Genomic DNA, 21,420 nt, shown 5'->3' with positions numbered 1-21,420 from the left:
TTGTAGCTGAAATAGAACTAATGTTCCCAAGATTGCCAGCATGTTTTATTTTGGTTTTAAGGGCTCATTCTCTTCCCTATACTCTGAATTCAGCATTTTAATTTCTGATGAACATTCTCAAAGTAGGACTAGTGAAATTATAGGTTTAAACAGATAAAATATAATTCAAAAGTGTAAGATTGTCTCGTGGTGTAGATGCTCAGGTTTCAAAAGACTTGTTCTCAGCTAAGTCTGCTGTAATTGTATTCCAGCAGGACCAGAACAGAATGTAAGGTTAAGAACTGTTGTATCTCTGGGAAAATGGGAGCTTCCTTAGAGCTGTAGATGTTCTCCTGCAAAGGTTTGAGGGTCTTAGGCTTTTGGCTGTGATTTCACTGCCTACAGGCCAGATAAAACCATTTGCTTTACACAGTCAATAATACTGACCTAATATTATTCAGTCAGTAAGTGAGGTCTCCAGAGTGCTCAACCATTAATCCCTATCTTCAAAGAATTTACTGTCTGGTAACATAGATGTGACTAACCCATAGGAAATAATAAGAGCCAGTAAAGATAAGTATCAAGTCGAGTTCCAATTGACTTTTAAGTGATCATAGGAATTTGGGGACAGGCAAAGTAATAAGGCTTGGAGTAATCAGGAAAGTGATTCCTTGATGGAGGATGGATTCAAACTCAATTGGAGGGAAGAAGAACCACATACAGGAAGGCCCAGAGGCAACCACAGGCAGGGTGTGTTCACAGGACACTGGCCAGCCTGGTTGTGGTAAGTGAGGTGTGCTCAAAGAGGGTGGGGTGAATTTTAGAGGAAGACCTTTAAAAGCCAAGCAAAGGAGAGTTCACATTTAATATAAAAGGAGAGAGTACCACCAATGCTTTTGAGTAGGGGAGTAGCAAGATGAAACCAAATATAGCTGAAAGGAACCAAGAAGGACACAGACAATTTACTCTCTTCCCTTAATCCACCAGCCATTGTGGGAGCTGATGCCTGTCAATTAATTGTAAGATACACAGGGAAAAATGATGGCTTCTAAGGAAGGGGTAGTTGACAGAAAGTTGCAGGAGCTTGAATGGCAATTCTGAGAGAAAGTTTGGACCAGCAGCCTTACCCTGTGTCCTGGCTGGGTGGCGACATGACTAGGAATGTGAATAAGCTTCTATTGTGTGGGTGTCCTCCCCAGTGAGACTCTTGCTGCCTCTTTCTTCCATTTTAGGAATCTCCTCTGCCCTAGGAGATGACCATGAAAGAGTTCTGTATAACAGTATCCCACTTGGATTCTAGCACACTTGCTGTTACATCAGATCTTTGCAGCTAGAATTCTGAATAACAAATAGCTTTTTCCGAAATCTTTACTAAAAGGAGAAGTCAGACTCAGCTAGGATCCTCTACCTCCATGTAGAAACTTTGAATAATGTGTTTTTATTCACAATTATGTTTGAGTTTTATTTTTCATGGTTTAAAAAAAATTATAAGGGGGATAAAGGGTAGGTGAAGGCTATGGGAGTTGCCCTTGGCCATGGGAGCTTTGGATGGATAGGAGGCTGGATGACAGGGAGGATGTATGGAGGGAGGAGGGATGGAAGTATGGATGATAGAGGAACAATGGAGGGATGGCTGATGAAGGGTTGGATGAATGGGTGGAGGCAGGATGAATGGGTAGATGAGAAGTTCCCCAACAGGACTGTAGAGGTTAGGTAAGAGCAACAGAAAAACTACAGAGGCAAAAGTAAAAAGTTGTTTTTACAGAGCTTTAAAAATATATTCGGTACACTTATAACTGAGTTAAATGTTTTGGCACAATCAGAAGGCCTGGTTGAACTGAGCCTGCCCTGTGATCAACCCTTGAGCATAAAAGTAGGGTTTTTTCCTATTCTTATGCTGGTTCTAATGCTCAGTTTCAGCCAGTGCATCAAATACATCTCTGAATTTTGGGAGACAAAATCACATGAAAGTGACTTGAACAGGCCAGATACAGTGGCTCACACCTGTAATCCCAACACTTTTGGGAGGCCGAGGCAGGCAGATTACCTGAGGTCAGGAGTTCTAGACCAACCTGGCCAAAATGATACAATCCTGTCTCTACTAAAAATACAAAAACTAGCCAGGCATGGTGGTACACACCTGTAGTCCCAGCTACTTGGGAGGCTGAGGCAGGAGAATCACTTGAACCCAGGAGGTGGAGGTTACAGTGAGTCGAGATCGTGCCTCTGCATTTCAGCCTGGGTGACAGAGTGAGGCCAACATTAAATCTACAGAAGTCCTTCTCTCATGCTGAAGTGGCCCTGCTATGCCACCGGCAAGCCTCCCGGAGCAGTCAGAAGGTACTAAGGAAAGGGCCCTGGCTTGCACATTCCTGAGAGAGTGCTCATTGCCCTGCTCATTACTCCAGTACAGACTTAATTTTATTTTTGGTTAATGAGAGACTAATGGGTTTCATTAGGGCCTAGTTAGTTTCTAGTCCTTGCCAGCCAGGGCAGACCTGTGAGCAGGGCCTCGCCACACAATATTTGCAGTACAGAATCAGGACAGGACTTAGTACTAAATCCTGTATTCTTCTGTGTTTGCATTCAGTGTACATAAGTGATACAAAAGAAGCACTAGGTGGGAGAAGCACTGACCAGGACTGACCCAGGAAATGAGGAGGAGGAGAGTCCTCATGGTGTTATCTGATAATGTCATCAATATACACCAAGAGAGCTTATTATTTCACAGCCATAGAGCAAACATGCCTGTCTTTTTATTAACCCGTGTGAAACTTCTTATTTATTTAAATCAAATCACAAATAAAAACAAAATAAAGACAGATAAGTGCAAGTTCCTGTGTTATGATTTATCTAAACAGCAAGCTTTCATATAGAGAAAGAGTAGCCCAAAAAGTTCTCAATAAGACATCCTTTTTTCATTAGGAATTTCAGCCTTCTTTTTTTTCCTGGAAGATTAAAAAACAGGGGCTGACTCACCAGTCAGTGTATTTCATAATTAATACTTGAGTCTGCTGTGTGCAAGGCAGAAATAAGTGGCAGGAACAGTTTCTACCCTCATACAAGGGCAGCCTGCTCTCCTGATAGCACTGTCCTGCCTACTGTTGAATATAGGTGAATACAGTAAAAAAAAATAAAAACAAAAACAAAAAAAAAAATAGAACAAGTGCCTGTTTTTTAGTACTTTGGCATACAGTTAATGTTTTCTGTCAGTGATAGTTTTTCAGTACTCCTTTTTGGAAAGGTTATTTTAACTTCTGTATAATTTTAGGAAGGACTCGAAGATATTGCAGGTTTACCCTCACATGAAATAAATGATAACCAAATCACTGGCTAGGAGTGATTCTTGTTATTCAGCAGAAGCAACTATAAATTATTGTGTAAAACAAATCAGAGACAGTTATTTTTAGGTTTGCTTTGAGGACAGGATCATAAGTACTAGAGTTTAAATTTTCCCTTCAGGAGATTGTTAAGGATGAGACTGAGCTCATCTTTATGTCTGTAGATGTTCTCTAACAGTATTTTAGGGCTGAGCACAGTCCTAAAATTCAGCACTTTGGGGGAGACCAAGGTGGGAAGGTGACTCAAGGCCAGGAGTTCAAGACTAGCTGGGCAACATAGTCAGAGCCCCCCGCCTCTAAAATAAAAGATATATATTTTTAATTTTAGGAAATTAGCCAAATAATGGCTTGCAGTAGTTATGATGGCATTGTGGAAATGGAGTTCAGGACTTGGCCCATCTACTGTAATCATTCAGCTGGCCTAAGGCAAAAGTCTTTTCCCCAACACTGGTGAGCAGGAGGTGTTACTGCCTTAGCTAATGACTATGGAGCCTCTGTGCTTTAAGAGGGCTTGTCTGCTCTCTAGCCAGGTTGAACTTAGGTCCCCATGCTCATACTTATGACAGCTGGTCAGTGAAAAGCTTTGGGAAAGCTGAGGCAAAACAAGCAGCACCTCAGCCCCTATGGACCTGAACAGCCTGGCAGACGCAGGCCTGCTCAATGTAGCCTTTGAAAATCCATTTCTGTGTTAAGTGCTGTAGGCTCTGGGCAACTGGGCTTTAGACCTGGAGTTAGATACCAGAATTTTTTTCTGGGTTTGAGTATTTATACCCTCTATTAGCATGGATAAGTCATTCTTGCTGCTAGTCCCTATGTGATAGGACATGATTCTTTATAGAGGAGAGTGGCTTTCTGCCTCAAACTCACTGAGTTTTATAATCAGCATGATGGCTTCGATTTTTGCTTGAGTCAAAGTTGAATTGAGGCTTCTGTGGTACCATCTGATGCATCTACCTTGATCTGTTTTCCTTATTAGTGGTACAAGTGTTAATAGGAGTTATTTCCAGAAGAGAGTGAACATTATCTGTATTGCCAGATCCTCCTTTTAGGCCAGAATTGTCTTTGGCTGCCAGAACCTGTTCCACCAGGTCTTAGAATTCCAGTGAAACCTGAAATGTGGATGGGGCTCCCATTTTGAAATTACCTCCATCCAAAAGATACCTCCATGCTCTTCCCGCTTAGCCTGCTGCCATAGAACTCCCTGGACAAGCTGTTCTTGGAATCTCTACAGCTGGTGTTGTGTTGCCTGTGTTCTGTGATCCACAGGAGACACCTATGGTCCTACATGTGGGGAGTGTAGATCATAAAATAGTTTCCAGATAGGATTGGCACCCTCTCTCTTCCTTGAAGTGATGGTACTTAATTTTGGGATAAGGAAAATAGAGCTTGTTCATCAAGGCATCTTTCTGCACCAATTAAACAACAATTCTAATATGTAGTTCTCTGGATGAAAGAATTAGATACCATTTTTCTTTATTTTTAATACAGTGGAAAAGCTGTACAAATGCATTTTTCTTTATAAAAGGCATGGAACATCAGTAAATAGAGGATCAACAATAGCCATAATCCAAACTAGTTAAGTGCCGCACTGAATGGTCTGAGGGCCAGGACACTCGAATGGAAATCTGAGAGTGCGCATGTCTTTATTCCTGTTTCTGTCAATTGCATAGAACCCATTTTATTTATCTGTTAAGTGGGAATGTGCGACAGCTCTTTGGCAAAGTCATAAACTCCCTTCAAGTATTTGAGACAAATCATAAGGCTAGTACTTGCTTTATAAAGGCCCACGTGAAGTATATAGAGTTTTGGACTGGAAAGCAGTTAAATTTAGGATAAAGGGGTAAATATTTCATAGGAAACAAATGCTGTTTGTTTTTTGAATTTTCTTTTTTCTTTAATTTATTATTGTTTTTTTCCTAACCCTCAGAAGATGTGACTTTATTTTATTTTTAAGAGAGAAGGTCTTACTCCATCTCCCAGGCTGAAGTACAGTGGTACAATCATAGCTCACTGCAGCCTCGACCTCCTGGGCTCAAGTGATCCTCTGGCTTCAGCCTCCTGAGTATCTGGGACTACAGCCATGCATTGTGCTAATTGAAAAAAAATTTTTGTGTGTGGAGATGGAGTCTCACTGTGTTATCCAAACTAATCAACTCCTCACCTCAAGCAGTTCTCCTGCCTCGGCCTCCCAAAGTGCTGAGATTATAGACATGAGCGACTGTGCCCAGCCAGGTTTTCTTTTTTCTGTGCATTTTTTTTCTTCCTGCACGGAGACCTTTGAGTATTGTATTGGTTCTAAACCTTAAATTTAGGAATTGAAGCTTGTGTTGCTTTCCTTGGGTCATTCGGGATGAATGTTGTTGGGAACTGCTGAGACAGAGCAGCTTGTTTTAAGCTGCTTTACTTTCTATTAGGTTGGTGCAAAGGTTACTGCGTTTTTTTCCATTAAAAGTAATGGCAAAGGCCAGGCGTGGTGGCTCATGCCTGTAAATCCCAGCATTTTGGGAGACCAAGGCAGACAGATCATGAGGTCGAAAGTTCAAGATCAGTGTGGCCAATATGGCGAAACCCTCTCTCTACTAAAAAATAGCTGCGCATGGTGGTGCGTACCTGTAATCCCAGCTACTCAGGAGCCCAGGCAGGAGGATTGCTCGAACTCGAGAGGTGGAAGTTACAGTGAGCCAAGATCTTACCACTGCACTCCAGCCTGGGCGATAGAGCAAGACTCTGTCTCGGTGGTGGTGGGGGGAAAAAAAATGGCAAAAACTGCAATTACTTTTGCACCAACTTGATACCTCTGATGTATGTGACCCTCCTACCAGGCCTTGCAAAATGGAATCTAAGAGCCCTTTGCTGCGCCAGCCCACACTTGCTTGAGTGGGTGGATGCTCTTGCTGCTGAGACAGTTGGAACCATAGCTTGTCTGCTAGAGGCATGGTTTGCTCGGGCTGGCAGCCATGTGGCATTTTGGCAAACGCCAGCTGCTTCCCTCACCAGTGCTGTGCCCTTAATCAGGTTGCTTCACCTCTCTGAGCTTGGAGATCATACTTGTCTCCTTGTGAGGGTTAAAGAGAACGTGTTAGATGCTACTACTGGATGCGCCGTTGGTGTTGGCCTGTCTATTCCCCAAATCAACTCCGTGATGATTTTTTGTTTAGTGATACTACTGAGCAGCTAGAGACATACTTCTGGTTTTGGGAGGCTTTGTATGGAAAAACGAAAAGCAGGGATTGGGGAGGAAGCACACGTCATGGTCCAGCATGTTCATGGTTTGTGTAGCTGCTTTTGATGTTGGCACATCTTGGTGTCTTACTCTTAAAAGGGGAAGCAAGACTGTGAAGACTCTTCCACTCAGCCAAGCAGCATAGCAAGTGCCTTTGGCAAGCTGGAATAAACCTTAATATGTGGCCAGGGAGCTAGGGCGGGGAGAAGGAATACTATAGTCCATCAAATTTGGTTTTGAATCTTGGCTCTGTCTCTTACCATGTGATTTTTTTGTTTAAATTTAAAGAGGATTTTGCTCTGTTGCCCAGCCTGGAGTGGTGCAGTGGCGCAATCACAGCTCATTGCAGCTTTGACCTTCCAGGTTCAAGTGATCCTCCCACCTCAGCCTCCCAGGTAGCTGGGACCATAGACATAGGCCACCATACCTGGCTAATAAAAAAAAAAAAAAATTAGCCGAGCGCGGTGGCTCATGCCTGTAATCCCAGCACTTTGGGAGGGTGAGGCGGGTGGATCACGAGATCAAGAGATCAAGACCATCCTGGTCAACATGGTGAAACCCCGTCTCTACTAAAAATATAAAAAATTAGCTGGGCATGGTGGTGCATGCCTGTAATCTCAGCTACTCAGGAGGCTGAGGAATGAGAATTGCCTGAACCCGGAGGCGGAGGTTGCGGTGAGCCGAGATCACGCCATTGTACTCCAGCCTGGGTAACAAGAGCGAAACTCTGTCTCAAAAAAAAAAAAAAAAAAATTATAGGAATGGGTTCTGACTATATTGTCCAAGCTAGTCTCAAGCTTCTGGGCTCAAGTGATCCTCCTGCCTTGGCTTTCCAAGGTCCTGGGATTACAGGTGTGAACCACCGCACCTGGCCTAACCACGTGACCTTGAACAAGTCTTAGTCTCTGCAGTAAAATGGGTGTCAGTGAAATAGGTGTTGTAATACTCACCTGGCTTTTAGGGGAGAGGTGAGGATTAAAGGCAATGTAGGATGAGCCCCTAGTACTGTGCCTGAGACTTAGGTGCTAAGCAGGTAGTTGCTATTTCTGCTACAGTGTTTTTGCTGATACATGTGTAGTTAGCTAGTGGTAGCCTTACATCTGAAGTTAAGGTGCATAAAGTGGCATAGGAGAATCTTTAGCAGAGTGGTTGAGACATTTTTGTCAAGAAGGAAATAGGAAAGCCTTGTGACCTGGGTGGAAGAAGGTTGGCATCGACTGATCTGCCATGTGAAAGATGGGGGAGTTATCTCTCCACCCTCCCCCTCTTTGGATGGTTGATTCAGTGAGAAGCTTAGCAACTTGAAATGTACTGATCTTTGGCCTGCTGAGGTTTTGTATGGCAAAGACCCTCAGGCCTTGTCTGTGCATTGGGGCTTCCTTGTAACTCACTGGGAACCATAGATTCCTGCACTGGGTTTGGTTGTCAAGTTGCACTGCTGTGTCTACCATCACTGACTATCTTCACTCTCTTCCAGGGGCTCCATGGGCCTTACCCCTTCGGCCAGTCTTAAACGGGTGTCAGCAAGAAGAAAAATTAACAAAAGACAGAAGGCCTGACTTTGGGGGGTAGGGCAAGGGGTTCCTCTGGATTGCAGACCACATCGCACAGACCCCTGGCTCTGACCCCCTCTCATCCTGGAAGAAGAGGAAGAAGCAGAACAGACTAGTTTTGAGTAAACTCAGTATGCATGTGTGAATGCTGAATCACAGGAATGGTGTTGAGGCTACCAAGAAGAAATCCATGCAGCCACTTCGGGTTTTGTTTATATAGGCATCAGTCTAACAAGTCATTAGGTCACTTGGGAAGGGGGAAGAAGTTTAAAATGGGGGAAAAAAGCCATCTTTTTAAACAAAAATTATTTTGCCTACAGAGAGGTTGTAGTTTTGGGCACATGCTAATTTTTTCCCCTCTTTCCCCACTTTTATTTTTTTAAATAAGGGATAACATATTCTTTATAGAATAGTGCTTGCTCTGGAAGAGATTCAGGTACAAAGTTGGCATGGCATATTTGAGGACTCTGTGGATCAGTGCTACAGGAGTACATCTGCTGTGCCACATGACTCCAGAAGTCTCTGACCCCGTTTGTTTTTAATGGCATCAGCCAATGAGTTGTCACCCTTTTCCTCCTCTTTTCTCTTTAATCTTCTGTTGATTTACACCTTTGACATTTGTATTTGTCAACCCTGTGGCTTGTTAGCATCAGAACCTCTCTGAAGACCAAACTTCCCTGTGTGGCCAGCAGAGGAAGCCTTGAGGATAGATCTCGGGTGACGTGGGATTTTCTGAGCCCGAGAGGTGTCCTTCTGCATACCCTTGTAACAATTAAAATTGCTTTTCTTCCATGTTTCTCTTGGCAGAGAGAAATGCCATTATGCTTACTGCTCTTTTGGATTCTTCATGCAGTGGCTTCCCATTTGCTCTGGGAACAGTGCCTCGGTGCTGGGTATATGTATGCACCACGTGTGCACGCACGGGTGTTGGTGCAACTTGCCAGCAGGTGTGCAGCAGGCAAGCTTTGAAGGCAGCCCATGCTTCTCTGTTGTCACACAACTCCTTTCCCTGTTTTCCTTCAGTTGTCCTCTGTGATAATTTCACAGCCTGTTAGTGGAGGCTGAGCTGTTAAGGTATGAAAATACAACCCCAGATGGGGAATTTGTCATGCGGAAGGGCTAGCCACTGCCTGCTTGATCTTGGAGACCACAATTAGATGGAAATGAGAGGACCTCCACAGCCCCGCCTCCCTGCCAGGATGCTTGGTTATTGGCTGGGAGGTTGGAAAGTGGCAGCCCCAGCCGAAGCAAGAGGCTGATTGGCTGGCTCCTCACTCAGGCAGGTGGCCCCCCCTGGCATCCTGTGGATTCTGAGCAGGTTGAGATGTGGATCTCTCCATGGGAAGCTTGAACCAGGCTAGAACAGCTGTCTGCCAAAGATACAAGAATATGCAAAGTCCCTCTTCTCTTCTCACCCCCCTCCTTTCCTCAAGTCTTAGTTGGTTTGAGAGCCAAGGATATGGATCCAGGGTGCTGTTGCAGGGTCACCTGCCTGTTACCACACCCCTATCCAGCTGGGTGGTGGGTGAGGGTGTGAGACAGGCAGGGAGACCAGGTGATGAGTGGCTGCAAGGAGTCATATAGCCTGGGTGTGGGTGAGGGTCTGCCTGCCTGTTTCCGTCTGGGTGTCTGAGTTCCAAAAAATGTGTGTTGTTTGTTCCTCCTCATCCTCTTCTGAGACTCTTGTTTTTTTAAAGCTTGATTGTGGGAGAAAAGCTTGTGTGAAATTCCCTCTTCACCTCCCCACCCCCCAAAAAATAAAAGGGTGCATAAACTTTATTCCACTGGAGAAGCCCTGGGGGTGGGTGGAGCCAGCCTGCTGAGAAGCGTGGTGCAGCTGGGTCTGGGACCTGACTAGAGCTTACTCTGGAGCATCTACTTTCTGAGCACATGGGAGTGCTCCGTTTCCTAGCAGAGCAGAGGGAAGTCCCTGCCAGGTGCCCACACCACAGGCCTTAGGATGGCTTTTTGTGTGAGGGCCTCATTAGGCCCAGACTGCTGCTGCTGGTACCAGTCTCCTGAGACACTGCCACCCTGGAGCCCATGCATGCCTAGCTGTGCTTACTGCTTAGTAGCCTTGGGAGGCTTTACAACCCCTGCTTTCCTGACTTCCTCATTGTCCAACACTGGGTGCCCCTTCCCAGTTTCCCAACAGGGGCTTCATGGGCCCCCATCAGTGGGTCTGAGCCTGCCAGAGTCATCCTGCTCTCCTCTTGCTGCTAGGCAACCTCACTTGGCAATTTAAACATCCCAAGTACCTTCTCCCCCTTCCCAAGAACAAAACATTTCTGTGCACATCCTTGGAGGCGAGGTGAGCTCCTTGCAGAGGGCCAGAGCAAGTGCAAGTCTTGGAGTGCAAGCAGAGGGGTCCATGACTTCTCCAGCCTAGGGAGGGTATCAGTATCATTCATTCTCTCCCCTCACTGGTATGAGTTCAGAGCAATGCCAGGAGCCCCTCTCTGCTCCCCTGCCTAGTGGGGTGGCAGTGGCTACCTCTCAGTCCCAATAGTCCCTGCTCTTCTTAGAAACTTCAAGTGGCAGGCCACCTCTGGGCAGGACCACCTGTGTCTGGTACCCAGGAGGTGAGGCAGACACCATGCTTAGGTGATAGGGTCTGAACCCAGTTGGGGAGATAGAGGGGTTCAGACTTAGGAAGAATCTGTCAGTGTGCATGGAGTGAGGTGTGTGTGGATGTGGATGGATGTGCACGTGTGCATGCCTTTTTTCTTTTTGCCATGAGGACAGTTGAGTTTGGGGCATTTTTCTACAAGAAACAGTCAGCCTCTCCTTTATAAGGACTGGCTGTAACCTTAAGTCTATCAAAGTTACTTCCAGCCTGGAGAGAAACTCACCAAACAGCTGGTGTGGCCTGAAGGTGGCCATGGTGGGAAATGGGCATGAGAATAAATACCTCCCCAAATTCAATCTGAGCCCAGCAGGAGAGAATGGCAGGGTTGCTAGGGCTCAAGTGCAAGCTGATTACCTACCCCACCCCACCCTGCCTCGCGGTACTTTTCCTTTGTTTCCTTGGGTGAATGCAGGAGCAGCAGTGGCTGCCCTTCCCACCTGGACAGTGGTGTGTGTAGAGAGCAAGCTGGGTGGATGTTTGTGGTGGGGCCTCATGGTGCCTAGGAGGAGATAAAGATGAGGAGGTTTTTCCTTATTGTGTAAATGAATATTTGTATGATTAAATTAACACACACCAAAAGAAAAAAAAAACCTGTTTTCATGTGTGTCGGTTTTATTGCACCCTCAAGCCTCCTGTAAACTTGCACGGCCCCATAATGGCTCTGTGATGTGGAATATTTGGTCTCTGGTCCTTACTCTTTGGCAGATGGGAAAACTGAGACCCTAAGGTTCATTTATGTTTAGGAAATTAGTCCTGGGTTTATAATGGGAACTCCTATCCTTTCTGTTGCCCAGTGACCAGGAAGGTAATGAAACTGCCTCCAAATGGCCTGTAGATCACCAGGGTGCCATGCCTCTATTGATCGCCACTGTATCCCCAGCACACGAGAAATATCAGCCAAGCTAGCACTGATCAGCCAGCAAGCATTGTTTGAGCCTTATTTTGTGATGACTAGCAGACAACACAGATTCAGGAATCGTACAGGAAGAAGGCAGAGCATCACAGCGTCTTCCTATTGGGAAAGCAGACAAGTTGGAGGTGGGGACCCTCACCTTATTCCCAGCTGGGTTTTTACCATCCCGGGTTTAGAAGAGAGAATGCATCTTGTTTCCCATGGTTTGGTATAGTTCCTGGGTGCTCAGGGCATCCCTAGCTTTTTATGGATTAGGTAGGTTTCGGTAGGCTGGACTGGGAACCTGAGAGTTAGGTAGGGACCACAATCCAGGCAATTGACAAATGGACTTGGAACCCACTCCACATGAGATAGTGTGTTTACCTTGACAGGGAACCAGATGAGGGGAGAATGTTACACAGTGGTCAGATTGCATTGCCCAGGAGTCAGCCTGAAAGAAACTTAATTGGCAAATATGATGCAGTACTATAGTACTCTTAAGAGCTCAGGTTTGTCCTCAGTCATATCATCACCGGTTTGTGTTGAAGAGAGTGAGTGAAAGGGCTGTTGCCTGAGTCTCACAGCTTAATGGATGAGTCAGGTTTGGATCTTTAGCCTCCAGATGCTAGCAGTGTTTTCACTTAGCTGAGGAGCCAACATTTCATCTGCAGACCCCGATATTTGTCCATCACCCTGCCTGGCAAAGCTGGGTGTCCTTTTTTATGTGTGTGCAACAATCTTACACTGTTGCCCAGGCTGGAGTGCAGTGGCGTGATCTCAGCTCACTGCAACCTCTGCCTCCCAGGCTCAAGTGATCCCCCTACCTGTGCCTCTTGAGTAGCTGGGATTACAGACGCATGTCTGGATGCCCTGTTATTTATTGATTTAGAGACAGGGTTTCCTTCTATTGCTGGGTGTTCTAAATGATGGCCGTGAACCAGGGGATCCTAGGGGACAAGAGTTGGGTGGGGAAGGATTCCCTGGCTGCTTCTCTATAGGTCACTCAGTAAGGGAATCTGTGGTCACAGATTGTATGAAAGAAACAAGCGCCACTAAGAGCTGGTTCCCTGCCCTGAGGGCCTGAACGGAAGATTCTTCTTTCTCAGGGAGCAGCCTGATACAGAGCCCAGAGTGAAAGAGCCTGGGAGACTGGCCCAGAGATCCCTGGGGTAAGTGACAGTGTACCTGCATTCTGCTTCCTTGCAGGTGCCCACAGCTGTTTGTTCTCTGCAGGGGAGCCCACCCCCCAGTTCACCTGGGTCTTCTGGCAGCTCAGACCCACTCCTAGGCCTTCCCTGACACCCCCACTGCTGAACCAACTTATTTGCTTGGCAGAATCTGTTTGTCTTTGGGGCTGTAACCTGTCAGGGAGTCACCAGGCCCTGGGAGAAAGGAGCTAGTTTATGGTAGCTCCTGGCCTGAGCCATTCCCACGGGGGCTGGGTGACAGGGAGGGGGCTCTTAGCTGAGTCTGGGAGATGGTAGGCAAGCAATTGCAGTGGTCTGGGCCCAGCCCTCCTGGCAGAGCAAACAGGCACTCTAAAGTCTTCTCTGTGCCTCAGCTCAGGTTGTATCTGGGTGCTCCCACCCTGTTCCTGAGAAGGTCCCTCCCTCAGGCCCTTTTCACGCAGGTTCCTGAGAAGGCCACCTGCTTGCTGTGACCCAGCCATTTCCCAGACATCACCTCTTGCTGTGCCCAGCCCTATCTGGTTGCCAAGAGAATAGGCACTGAGGGCACTCATGGCATAGATTTTGAAAATGGGGAAGGAGCAGGCAAGATGGCTTAGAGATAGGAGAGGTTATATGTGAGTTTTGGGGTCAAGGGTATTCACAGAATGGATTCTGGCCAGTCAGCATGACTGACTGAAGATGTATTAGTATAGAAACAAGAACCTGAAACTTAAAATATATATATAGTTTTTAGCCCTTAGTTCTGAGACACTGTGATCTGGGGCAATGGAATGTGTTAAAATGTGGATTCTGATTTAATAGGTCTTAGGGAAGGGGGAAAGATGCTACATTTCTAGCAAGCTTTCATGGATGCTGCTGTCCTCCAACCACACAGGATGTCCAGCCCCCACCCCACACTCCGAAAATCTACCCAGCCCGTGGGACTCTAGCCAGGGGTGTGTTGACCAGGCCCACTAGGACTTGAAGGAGCTGAGGTCATTGGGAACAATAATGTTTAAAATGTGGGCAGTGGTTCCCCAGCATTTCCCACAGTTAATTCAGGCTGCGATTTTCGGCTTAGCCATTATTTCTGGTGTGCTGCCCTTCTGTCACAAACAACAGATGTCTGAGCATCCATTGTAATTGTGGTAATTTTGCCTGACCATTATTGATCAGTTCCTATTAAACAATTTTCTTATATGAATCACCACATTTAATCCACAGCTGTCCAGATGAGGCAATCAAAAGCAGATAAGCCTGGTACTCAGTTTGTGAGCAACTCACTCCTCTAAATGTCTGGAGTCCCAAAAAGTGGCAGCTGCCTTGGGGAGCATGAAGTAGGAGACCTTAACTTAGTTCAAGCGTGTCTGGGAGACTTCCTGAGGAAATGACACTGAAGCTGAGACCTGAAGAATGGGGAGGATGGGAGGAGGATGGAAGAAACAGCCTGCAGGAAGATGGGAGAGGGCCCTGTACTGGAGAGGCTGAAAGGAGATCAGTGCCTCAGAGAATAGGAGCTTCCCAGTTACTGCCCCAGACTGGCCTGGGAGAGCTCTGCCGCCCTTGCCCTTTGGCACTTTGTTAATTCATTCACTTAATTAACATAATTTATGTGCCAGGCACTATTCCAGGTGCTTGGGATATAGCAGTAACCAAAAAAAGACAAAAACCCCTGCCATCATGGAGCCGTGTTCTGGTGGAGTAGATGGAGCACAAATGTATGTCAGGAGGTGACAGGTACTATGGAGAAAAAGGAGTTTTGATGAGGGAGAGAGGATCACTAATTCATACAGGACAGTTAGGGAAGGCTTGGTTAACACGCAGAGACTAAGCCTTTTGAATACCTGGAGTAGGAACGGAACGTCAAGGCAGAGCACAGCAGGTGCAGAGGTTCTGGGTAGGGGCAGGAGATGAGGTCAGAGCCCTGAGGTGGTCAGATTGTGTGGGGCCTTGAGGTGACTCAAATGGCCTTGGCTTTCACTCTGGGTGAGATGGGAGCCATTGCAGGTTTGTGAGCAGAGAGAGGATCACACCTGGAATACCTTAAAATACCCCTCTAGCTGCTGTGTTGAGGATAAACTGTAGAGGAAAGAGCAGATGGAGAGAAACTAATAAGGTGCTTCCTGGGGAGTGACAGCGAAGGAGGTTCAAAGTGGTTGGATCCTCATTACGTTCTGAAAGTGGAGCCAACAGCGTTTGCTGTGGGTTAGATGTAGCGGATGAGCAGAGAGAGAAAGGACCCCTGAGATTTGGGCCCAAGCTACTAGGACCTACTTACTAGATTGACAAGTTACTTTTACCTAAGAGGCAGGACCACATGGGGAGCAGGCTTGAGGGAGAAATCAGGAATCCTTTTTGGATTTGTCCAGTGTGAGATGCTCAGCAGGCATCCAAAGAAGGGGCACAACTGGCCGCATGAATATACAAGGCTGCAGCTCAGGGGTGGCTTGGGGGAGTTCTCAGAGGGAGGTGGAATTTAAAGCTTCAGCACTGGTTGAGGTCATCAAAGGAGTGAAACATTAGACCTCATCTGTTGCTCCCTGGAAGCCTACTTTTTGCCCCAACTCCTCCCACAAGGATCTTCTCTGACCAAGAAGACCCCTCCTCAGACTCAGAGCTCTGTTGGCTGCAGTTGATCTCTCCTGGCCATTCCTGTCCTTTTCCTAACACTCTTGCGCCGCCATCCACTCCCTGCTGGTCACAGCAGATGCTTGTGGAGTGGATGAGAGATGGGATGCTGTCCAGGCCAGGGTGGCCCCACCCAGGAGCCAGGCTGCAAGGGCATGGAGGAGTGGAACCAAAGCCCCAGTGGGGCCTAGTTTAACTCCTGTGGTCCTTCCTCCCAAGGACAGTCTGGAGCCCTGGAGCCAGGTCCTAGGAATTCCTCCTGCTGGGCTGTGAGGGAGAAGCCTGGGAAAGAGGGACTGCCTTGCAGCCTGAGGAGAGAAGCCCTGTAGGGGCCATGTTCACCTGCACCAAGCCCCAGCCCTGGCCAACCATCCAGCCACCCTGGATCCCTGATGGGCTGGGGTGCCACGGCTCAGTGCCTCTTAGCAGCCAAGGCATCCCCCTCTGTACCCCATTCCCACCCCAATCATGGGGCAGTGGGACACAGCAAGGGCCAGAGAGGTGTTTCAGCTGAGCTGTGAGGAAATCCTTGCCTCAGGCTATGGCTGCCCTGAACCACGTGTGGGAGCATGAGTGGTCCTTGGAGTGCTAGGAACGTGGCCACCTCAGTTGGTGTGGAGGTGTGTTTGTGGCCAGCAGAGGGCGCCACAGGGCCCAGGCCTCACCTGGAAAGGATGAACGCTGCCCTGGCCTGGCCTCTGCAAGGGTTTCCCAAATTCCTACTCCTCCAGGGCAAGTGTTGCTTCTGCTCTCCACTCAGGTGGTTGAGCTTGGGTTCGAATCTAGGCTCTGCTGCTTATCAGCCACATGACTGTGGTCAGTTTATGTAGGCTTCAGAATCTCAATGTCCTAATCCGTAAAATGAGGATAGTTTCTACCCCAGAGGTATAGAATTAAAACCATCATATACGTATATAGCATAATATACCTGGCACATAGTATGTACCCAATATGGGGTGACCATTGTTATATTAATATGACTGGCCAGATGTGGCAAGGCCTAGGTCCCCAAAGAGAGGGACTGGGACACTGGGCATTTGGGAGGCAGAATCCAAAAAACCTGTAGCCTGTTCAGGGACCTCTCTCCAGACTACAGCTCTTATCTGCAGCAGACCCTTGCTTTATGAATATTTCTTGGTTTGGGGTAGGAGTTGAGATACAGGATGCAGGAAAGGACTATCCTGGAAGAGGGTCGAGGAGATCTAATTTACTCTAAGGAGAGGAGGCTGCACTCAGCAACTGCATGCAGTGAGCTGTCAATACACACTTGCTGAATGAAGAACAAACATGTAGAAGAGACTAGGGACCTGCCTTGTGCAGGACTGACCTGATTTTTGGAGGTGGACCCTGCCCCCACACAGCTCAAATGGCTCAGCTCAGACCCCAGGCAGTGTCAGGGGGTCCTGAAGAGGGGTGGGGGTCACAGATGTACCTGTGGGTAAAAACAATGATAGCCCAGAAACCTATGCCTGAGAACTGCTTTGGCCACTGTGGCTTACCACTTCTGAGAGTGGAGGACAGAGGCCAACACATCTGCAGCCAGGTGTCAACAAGGACCTGTGACAGTACCAGAACCAGGAACCTTGGAATCAAAACAGAGGTTCAAAATGACAGCCAGGGCCACAGCTGCATACCACCAACAGGATATTCGCTGGTGTCAGACAGCACCCAGACCCTCTGAACACCTCCAGCTCTTGATTTCATGCTGTCTCTTTCCCTTTTTTGGTTTTTGTTTTTGAGACAAGGTCTCTGTCGCCCCAGGTTGGAGTGCAGTGGCATAAAATGGCTCACTGCAGCCTCACCCTGTTGGGCTCAAGTAATCTTCTGTCAGTCTCCCAAGTAGCTGGGACGACAGGCACATGCCACCACAGCCAGCTAATTAAAAATTTTTTTTTGTAGAGACAGGATCTCACTATGTTGACCAGGCTCCCACATCGGCCTCCCAAAGCACTGGATTACAGTGCGCCACTACACCCAGCCCTCTTCACTTTTTCAGCTGCTTTCTCCCACTGCTCTCCCACGCATTTCAGCTTCCTGATAGTTGAGCACACTCTAACCCGGGTCTCCTGGCCATAGAGATGAAGGTTTGGGGTCAGGGATGCCTGCAAAGAGGTGGCGGGTTTGGGGGAGTTGTCAGGGTGGGTTGGGAGGGAATCTGTATATGTGTTGGACCCCTACTGGGTCCCATAATGTACATCATCCAGGGCGGATGTAGACACATGTCCCTAATGGGGAGACAGGACCTAGGAAATGGGAAAAGTGAGCCCCAATAGGGAATCCAGGTAGGCTAAGGTCCTGTGAGTGAGGCCCACAGCAGATATGCCAGGCAGGAGGGTCTGGGAGAGGTAGGCCTTGCTCCAGTACTTTGGGATGGTACAGTCACCATTCAGAGCATCTCCAAAGATGAGATGGCACTGCCTTCCCCAGAGTCCCACAGTCTTTGTGGACTGCTCCTAACCCAGGCTTTCTCCACAGCACCTGAGCCAGTAGGGAGAGCCAAGGCAACCCAGCGGGGGGAAAATATCAGTGACTGGTTGGGAAACAGGAACCAACTCCAGTTGGCTCCCGTCCCCAGGCTGGGCAGCTAGGGTCCAGTGGGGTCCAATCATAGTGGTAGTGGTTGGGCCTGAGGGGAAGCAACGATTTGGCTCTCAGGACTGGTTTGCATGAAGCAGAGGGTAATTTGCATCTTTGAGAAGTTGCAGCTGTGAGAAGGAAGCGGGACCTGGGAACCTTTATCCAGGCCTTCAGTCTCCGGCTTCTTCTGGGTGAGGGGATGAGGGGAGTACACCCTGCTGCTAGACAGCCCCTACTTTACTTCATGTAAGGAGCACAGCTGGGTCCCAGGGCCACTGGCTTGAGATTCAGGCTCTGTCTTGCATAGAACATGTGGATTCAGAGAACAGAACCCTCTGTACCTGCACATGCACACAGCTATTCACAGGCATGTAGTCCAGCATAGCTGTGCAGTTCTATGCACTGCTCACATGGGGACATAGGTACATGTAATACATGTGCATCTACATATACCTGGGCACACACTCCTTACCTGAGTTCATACACAGACACATCACGCCCACAGGGTCACGTAATCTCACACCAACCACACAGAAGGTCACACACACACATATTCACACTTGCACACATTCACACCTTAGAGTCATTTTGAAAAAGTTTCAAAATGACTCTAAGGTGTGAATGTGTGCATAGTTTAGGCATAGTTTATATTCTATTTTAGTTACATTCTATTTAGTTGCATAGTTACATTTTTCTAGTTTTCAGGCATAGTTTACATTCTTTCTATTCCATTTTCACAACCTCCAGAAGTAAGAACTAATTTTTCCTTGTTATTGAGGTATGATTTCGATAACAGTAAAAAACACAGAACTTATAGGTTCAGCTTGATGACCTCTCTCCTATGCACACCCACCTAACCATTGCCCAGGTCAAGATCTAGAGCATGCCCAGAGCCCCAGCAGCAGGAGTGAGCCACCACATCGGGCTGGGAGTGCGACTTTAACTGAGAGGTCAGGGAGGTCCTCACTGAAAAGGTGGTGTTTAAGGTGGTGTGTGAAGCAGCTGAGGAGAGCAATCATTGTGGATATCTAGGAGAAGAGCATTTCAGGAAGAACAGCCAAAACAAAACAAAAAAGCAGGTGTCCATTGTATTCAGATGCCAACTATGGATTTGGTACAGATTCTGGTCACCTGTCATGCCCTTAGTGCTGTGTGACTTTGAAGGAGCCACTTACCCTCTCTGGGCTGTCTCTTCACCCACATGATGTGGGGTTTAGATAAAAAGCTGCCCTGTCCACCTGAGCTCTCTGTCCTCCCAGGCCTGTCCTTACCAGCAGGGGAGCCTCTGTGGCCATCCCTCCCCAGAGGTAGGGAGCCACAGACCACCTTCGTGGTGTGGACACAGAGCCTGACAGTTCCACAGCAATACCTCTAGCCTGGCCACCCTCACCCCAGGGCCACCACAGCCTCAGTCCAGGACTCTAATCCCTCTGGTTAAGAGTGGCACTAGGGGCCGGGCGCGGTGACTCACGCCTGTAATCCTAGCACTTTGAGAGGCCAAGGCAGGTGAATCACCTGAGGTCAGGAGTTCAAGACCAGCCCAGCCAACATGTCTTAAAAAAAAAAAAAAAAAAAAAGAGTGGCACTAGGGGAGACTGTGGCATGGTTTATGGACATCTGAGCATTTTCTGTCGTGTGTGTGTGTGTGTGTATGTGTGTGTGTGACCCAGAGTCTTGCTCTGTTGCCCAGGCTGGAGTGCAATGGCGCGATCTTAGCTCACTGCAACCTCCATCTCCCAGGTTCAAGCGATTCTCCTGCCTCAGCCTTCCGAGTAGCTGGGATTACAGGCATGCACCACCATGCCCAGCTACTTTTTGTATTTTTTAGACATGGGGTTTCACCATGTTGGCCAGGCTGGTCTCAAACTCCTGACCTCAAGTGATCTGCCCACATCGGCCTCCCAAACAGATACTGAGGAGGCAACTAGCACTCTCTTCCCAACACATGCCCTGTACTCTTCCATCTCTGGCCTTAAAAACCTCACCCCAGAGCTAAAAACCGAGAGCTGTTTTCTCCACCTCTAGGGCCTTTTACCCTCACCCCACACCAGCTAGGTAAGGAGCCTGCAGCTCATTATCTAACCTGCTGGGGTTGCCAGTAACAGGAACTCCCCAGGATTGCTCAAGTGAAAGGAGGAGGGTGGAGAACACTGAACACCAACCTATGGCATCCATCACAGGGGAGGCGAGCTGCCCCCCTCCCCTCCTACTCAGCAGGGACCAGGAGCAGGTGTGGATTCTCCAGGAAGCTGATTTGAGGGGCAGCACTGCCCACAGTGGAGACAACAGTGAACAAGCCAGGCCCAGTCCCCGCCCGCAAGATGATGCCATTGATACAGACCAAACCTGAAGATCATTTCAGACCCTTCTAAGTGCCAACAAGATGAACAGCGTCGCCTGGGAGAGATGAGGCAGGTGGCTAGGGACACCAGGCGCACAGTCAGCACTCGAGATATGTGCTCTGAAGGTAGCGCTGAGGAAAGGGGTCCAGAAGCCCAGGGCTGTAGACCCTCAAGGGGCAAGGGAGGACCCCCTCAGATCACAGCGCAGATGGATCACTCCAGATGTCAGGGGCTGAGGTCCTCAGCCTGGGGCCCATCCCAAGCCTGGAGAAGGAAGGAGAGATCCCAGGGTGTGGGGGAGTCCTGCCCTACTACCAGGATTGCTCGGAGGAGCTGCTGGGTCCAGGACTGTGGTCCCCCTCACGTTTTCCCTAGGGCCTGGGTCACAGGCGTGCAGATAAGTGGTAAACTCCAAGGTCTATGGGGGAGGCAGGCAGGGCCCACCCCCCCATGCAATTCCCCGGACAGGCCCTCCTGGCAGCTGTCTAGGCTTGGAGGAAAACCAGCCCTAAACCTAAACTGGTGATGTGAGAGGAGCAGACCTTTCACCCCCAGGACACAGCCACTACACTCTGAGCAGCCTTCTTGGTGGAGAAAGCCGCCCAGAGTGCTGAGAAAGGAAGGACATGGGCTGGCTCCCCGAATTCTCTCCTGCAAGTTCTGCTGCTCCTGACCTTGTCTCTGAACACAGTATCCCTGAGGGCTTTAGGGGGTTGGAATGAACTCACTGAGGTGTTGGCGCTGTTATCACGTAATAATACCTCATGTGCACATGGCATGTGTGTTCTCAGGAGGGACTCCCTGGAGCTTCACATGGACAGTCCAGAGAGAATGCTTACCCCCACCTGCCCCTTGAGAAGACTGAGGCTCAGAGACGGGAGGTAACTTGCTCAAACCCCCCCGCCCGCCCCGGAAGGGGGCTGTGGGTGTGGGGTGGTGGGGTTAGATCTTGCAGCCATGGGTCGTGAATGTTGAGTGAGGACGTCGTGGCAGCAGTGAGCACTGTGCAGGTATCATATACATCCCCATGATAAAAAGCACCAGCCCTCTCTCACGTCCTCACAGCCATCCCTGGGACTGCTGTCCA

General features: G+C 48.3%; 1 protein-coding gene across 2 annotated transcripts in view; it reads left to right on the top strand.

Annotated features, from left to right (window-relative positions):
- Positions 1 to 11,315, top strand: part of ILRUN (inflammation and lipid regulator with UBA-like and NBR1-like domains) — a 110,609-nt gene extending 99,294 nt beyond the window's left edge. For both annotated transcript variants that reach the window (XM_035295363.3, XM_008994291.5), the window contains one exon: positions 8,021 to 11,315. In XM_035295363.3, the coding sequence (XP_035151254.1) occupies positions 8,021 to 8,056 (36 nt within the window). In that variant the 3' untranslated portion in view covers positions 8,057 to 11,315. The remainder of the gene's footprint in view (positions 1 to 8,020) is intronic.
- Positions 11,316 to 21,420: the final 10,105 nt, after the last annotated feature.

This window comes from Callithrix jacchus, chromosome 4 (genome assembly GCF_049354715.1).
Source record: "Callithrix jacchus isolate 240 chromosome 4, calJac240_pri, whole genome shotgun sequence".
Lineage (NCBI taxonomy): Eukaryota > Metazoa > Chordata > Mammalia > Primates > Cebidae > Callithrix > Callithrix jacchus.
The sequence above is the reverse complement of the archived record's forward strand: the minus strand, read 5'-3'. Positions and strand labels throughout refer to the sequence as shown.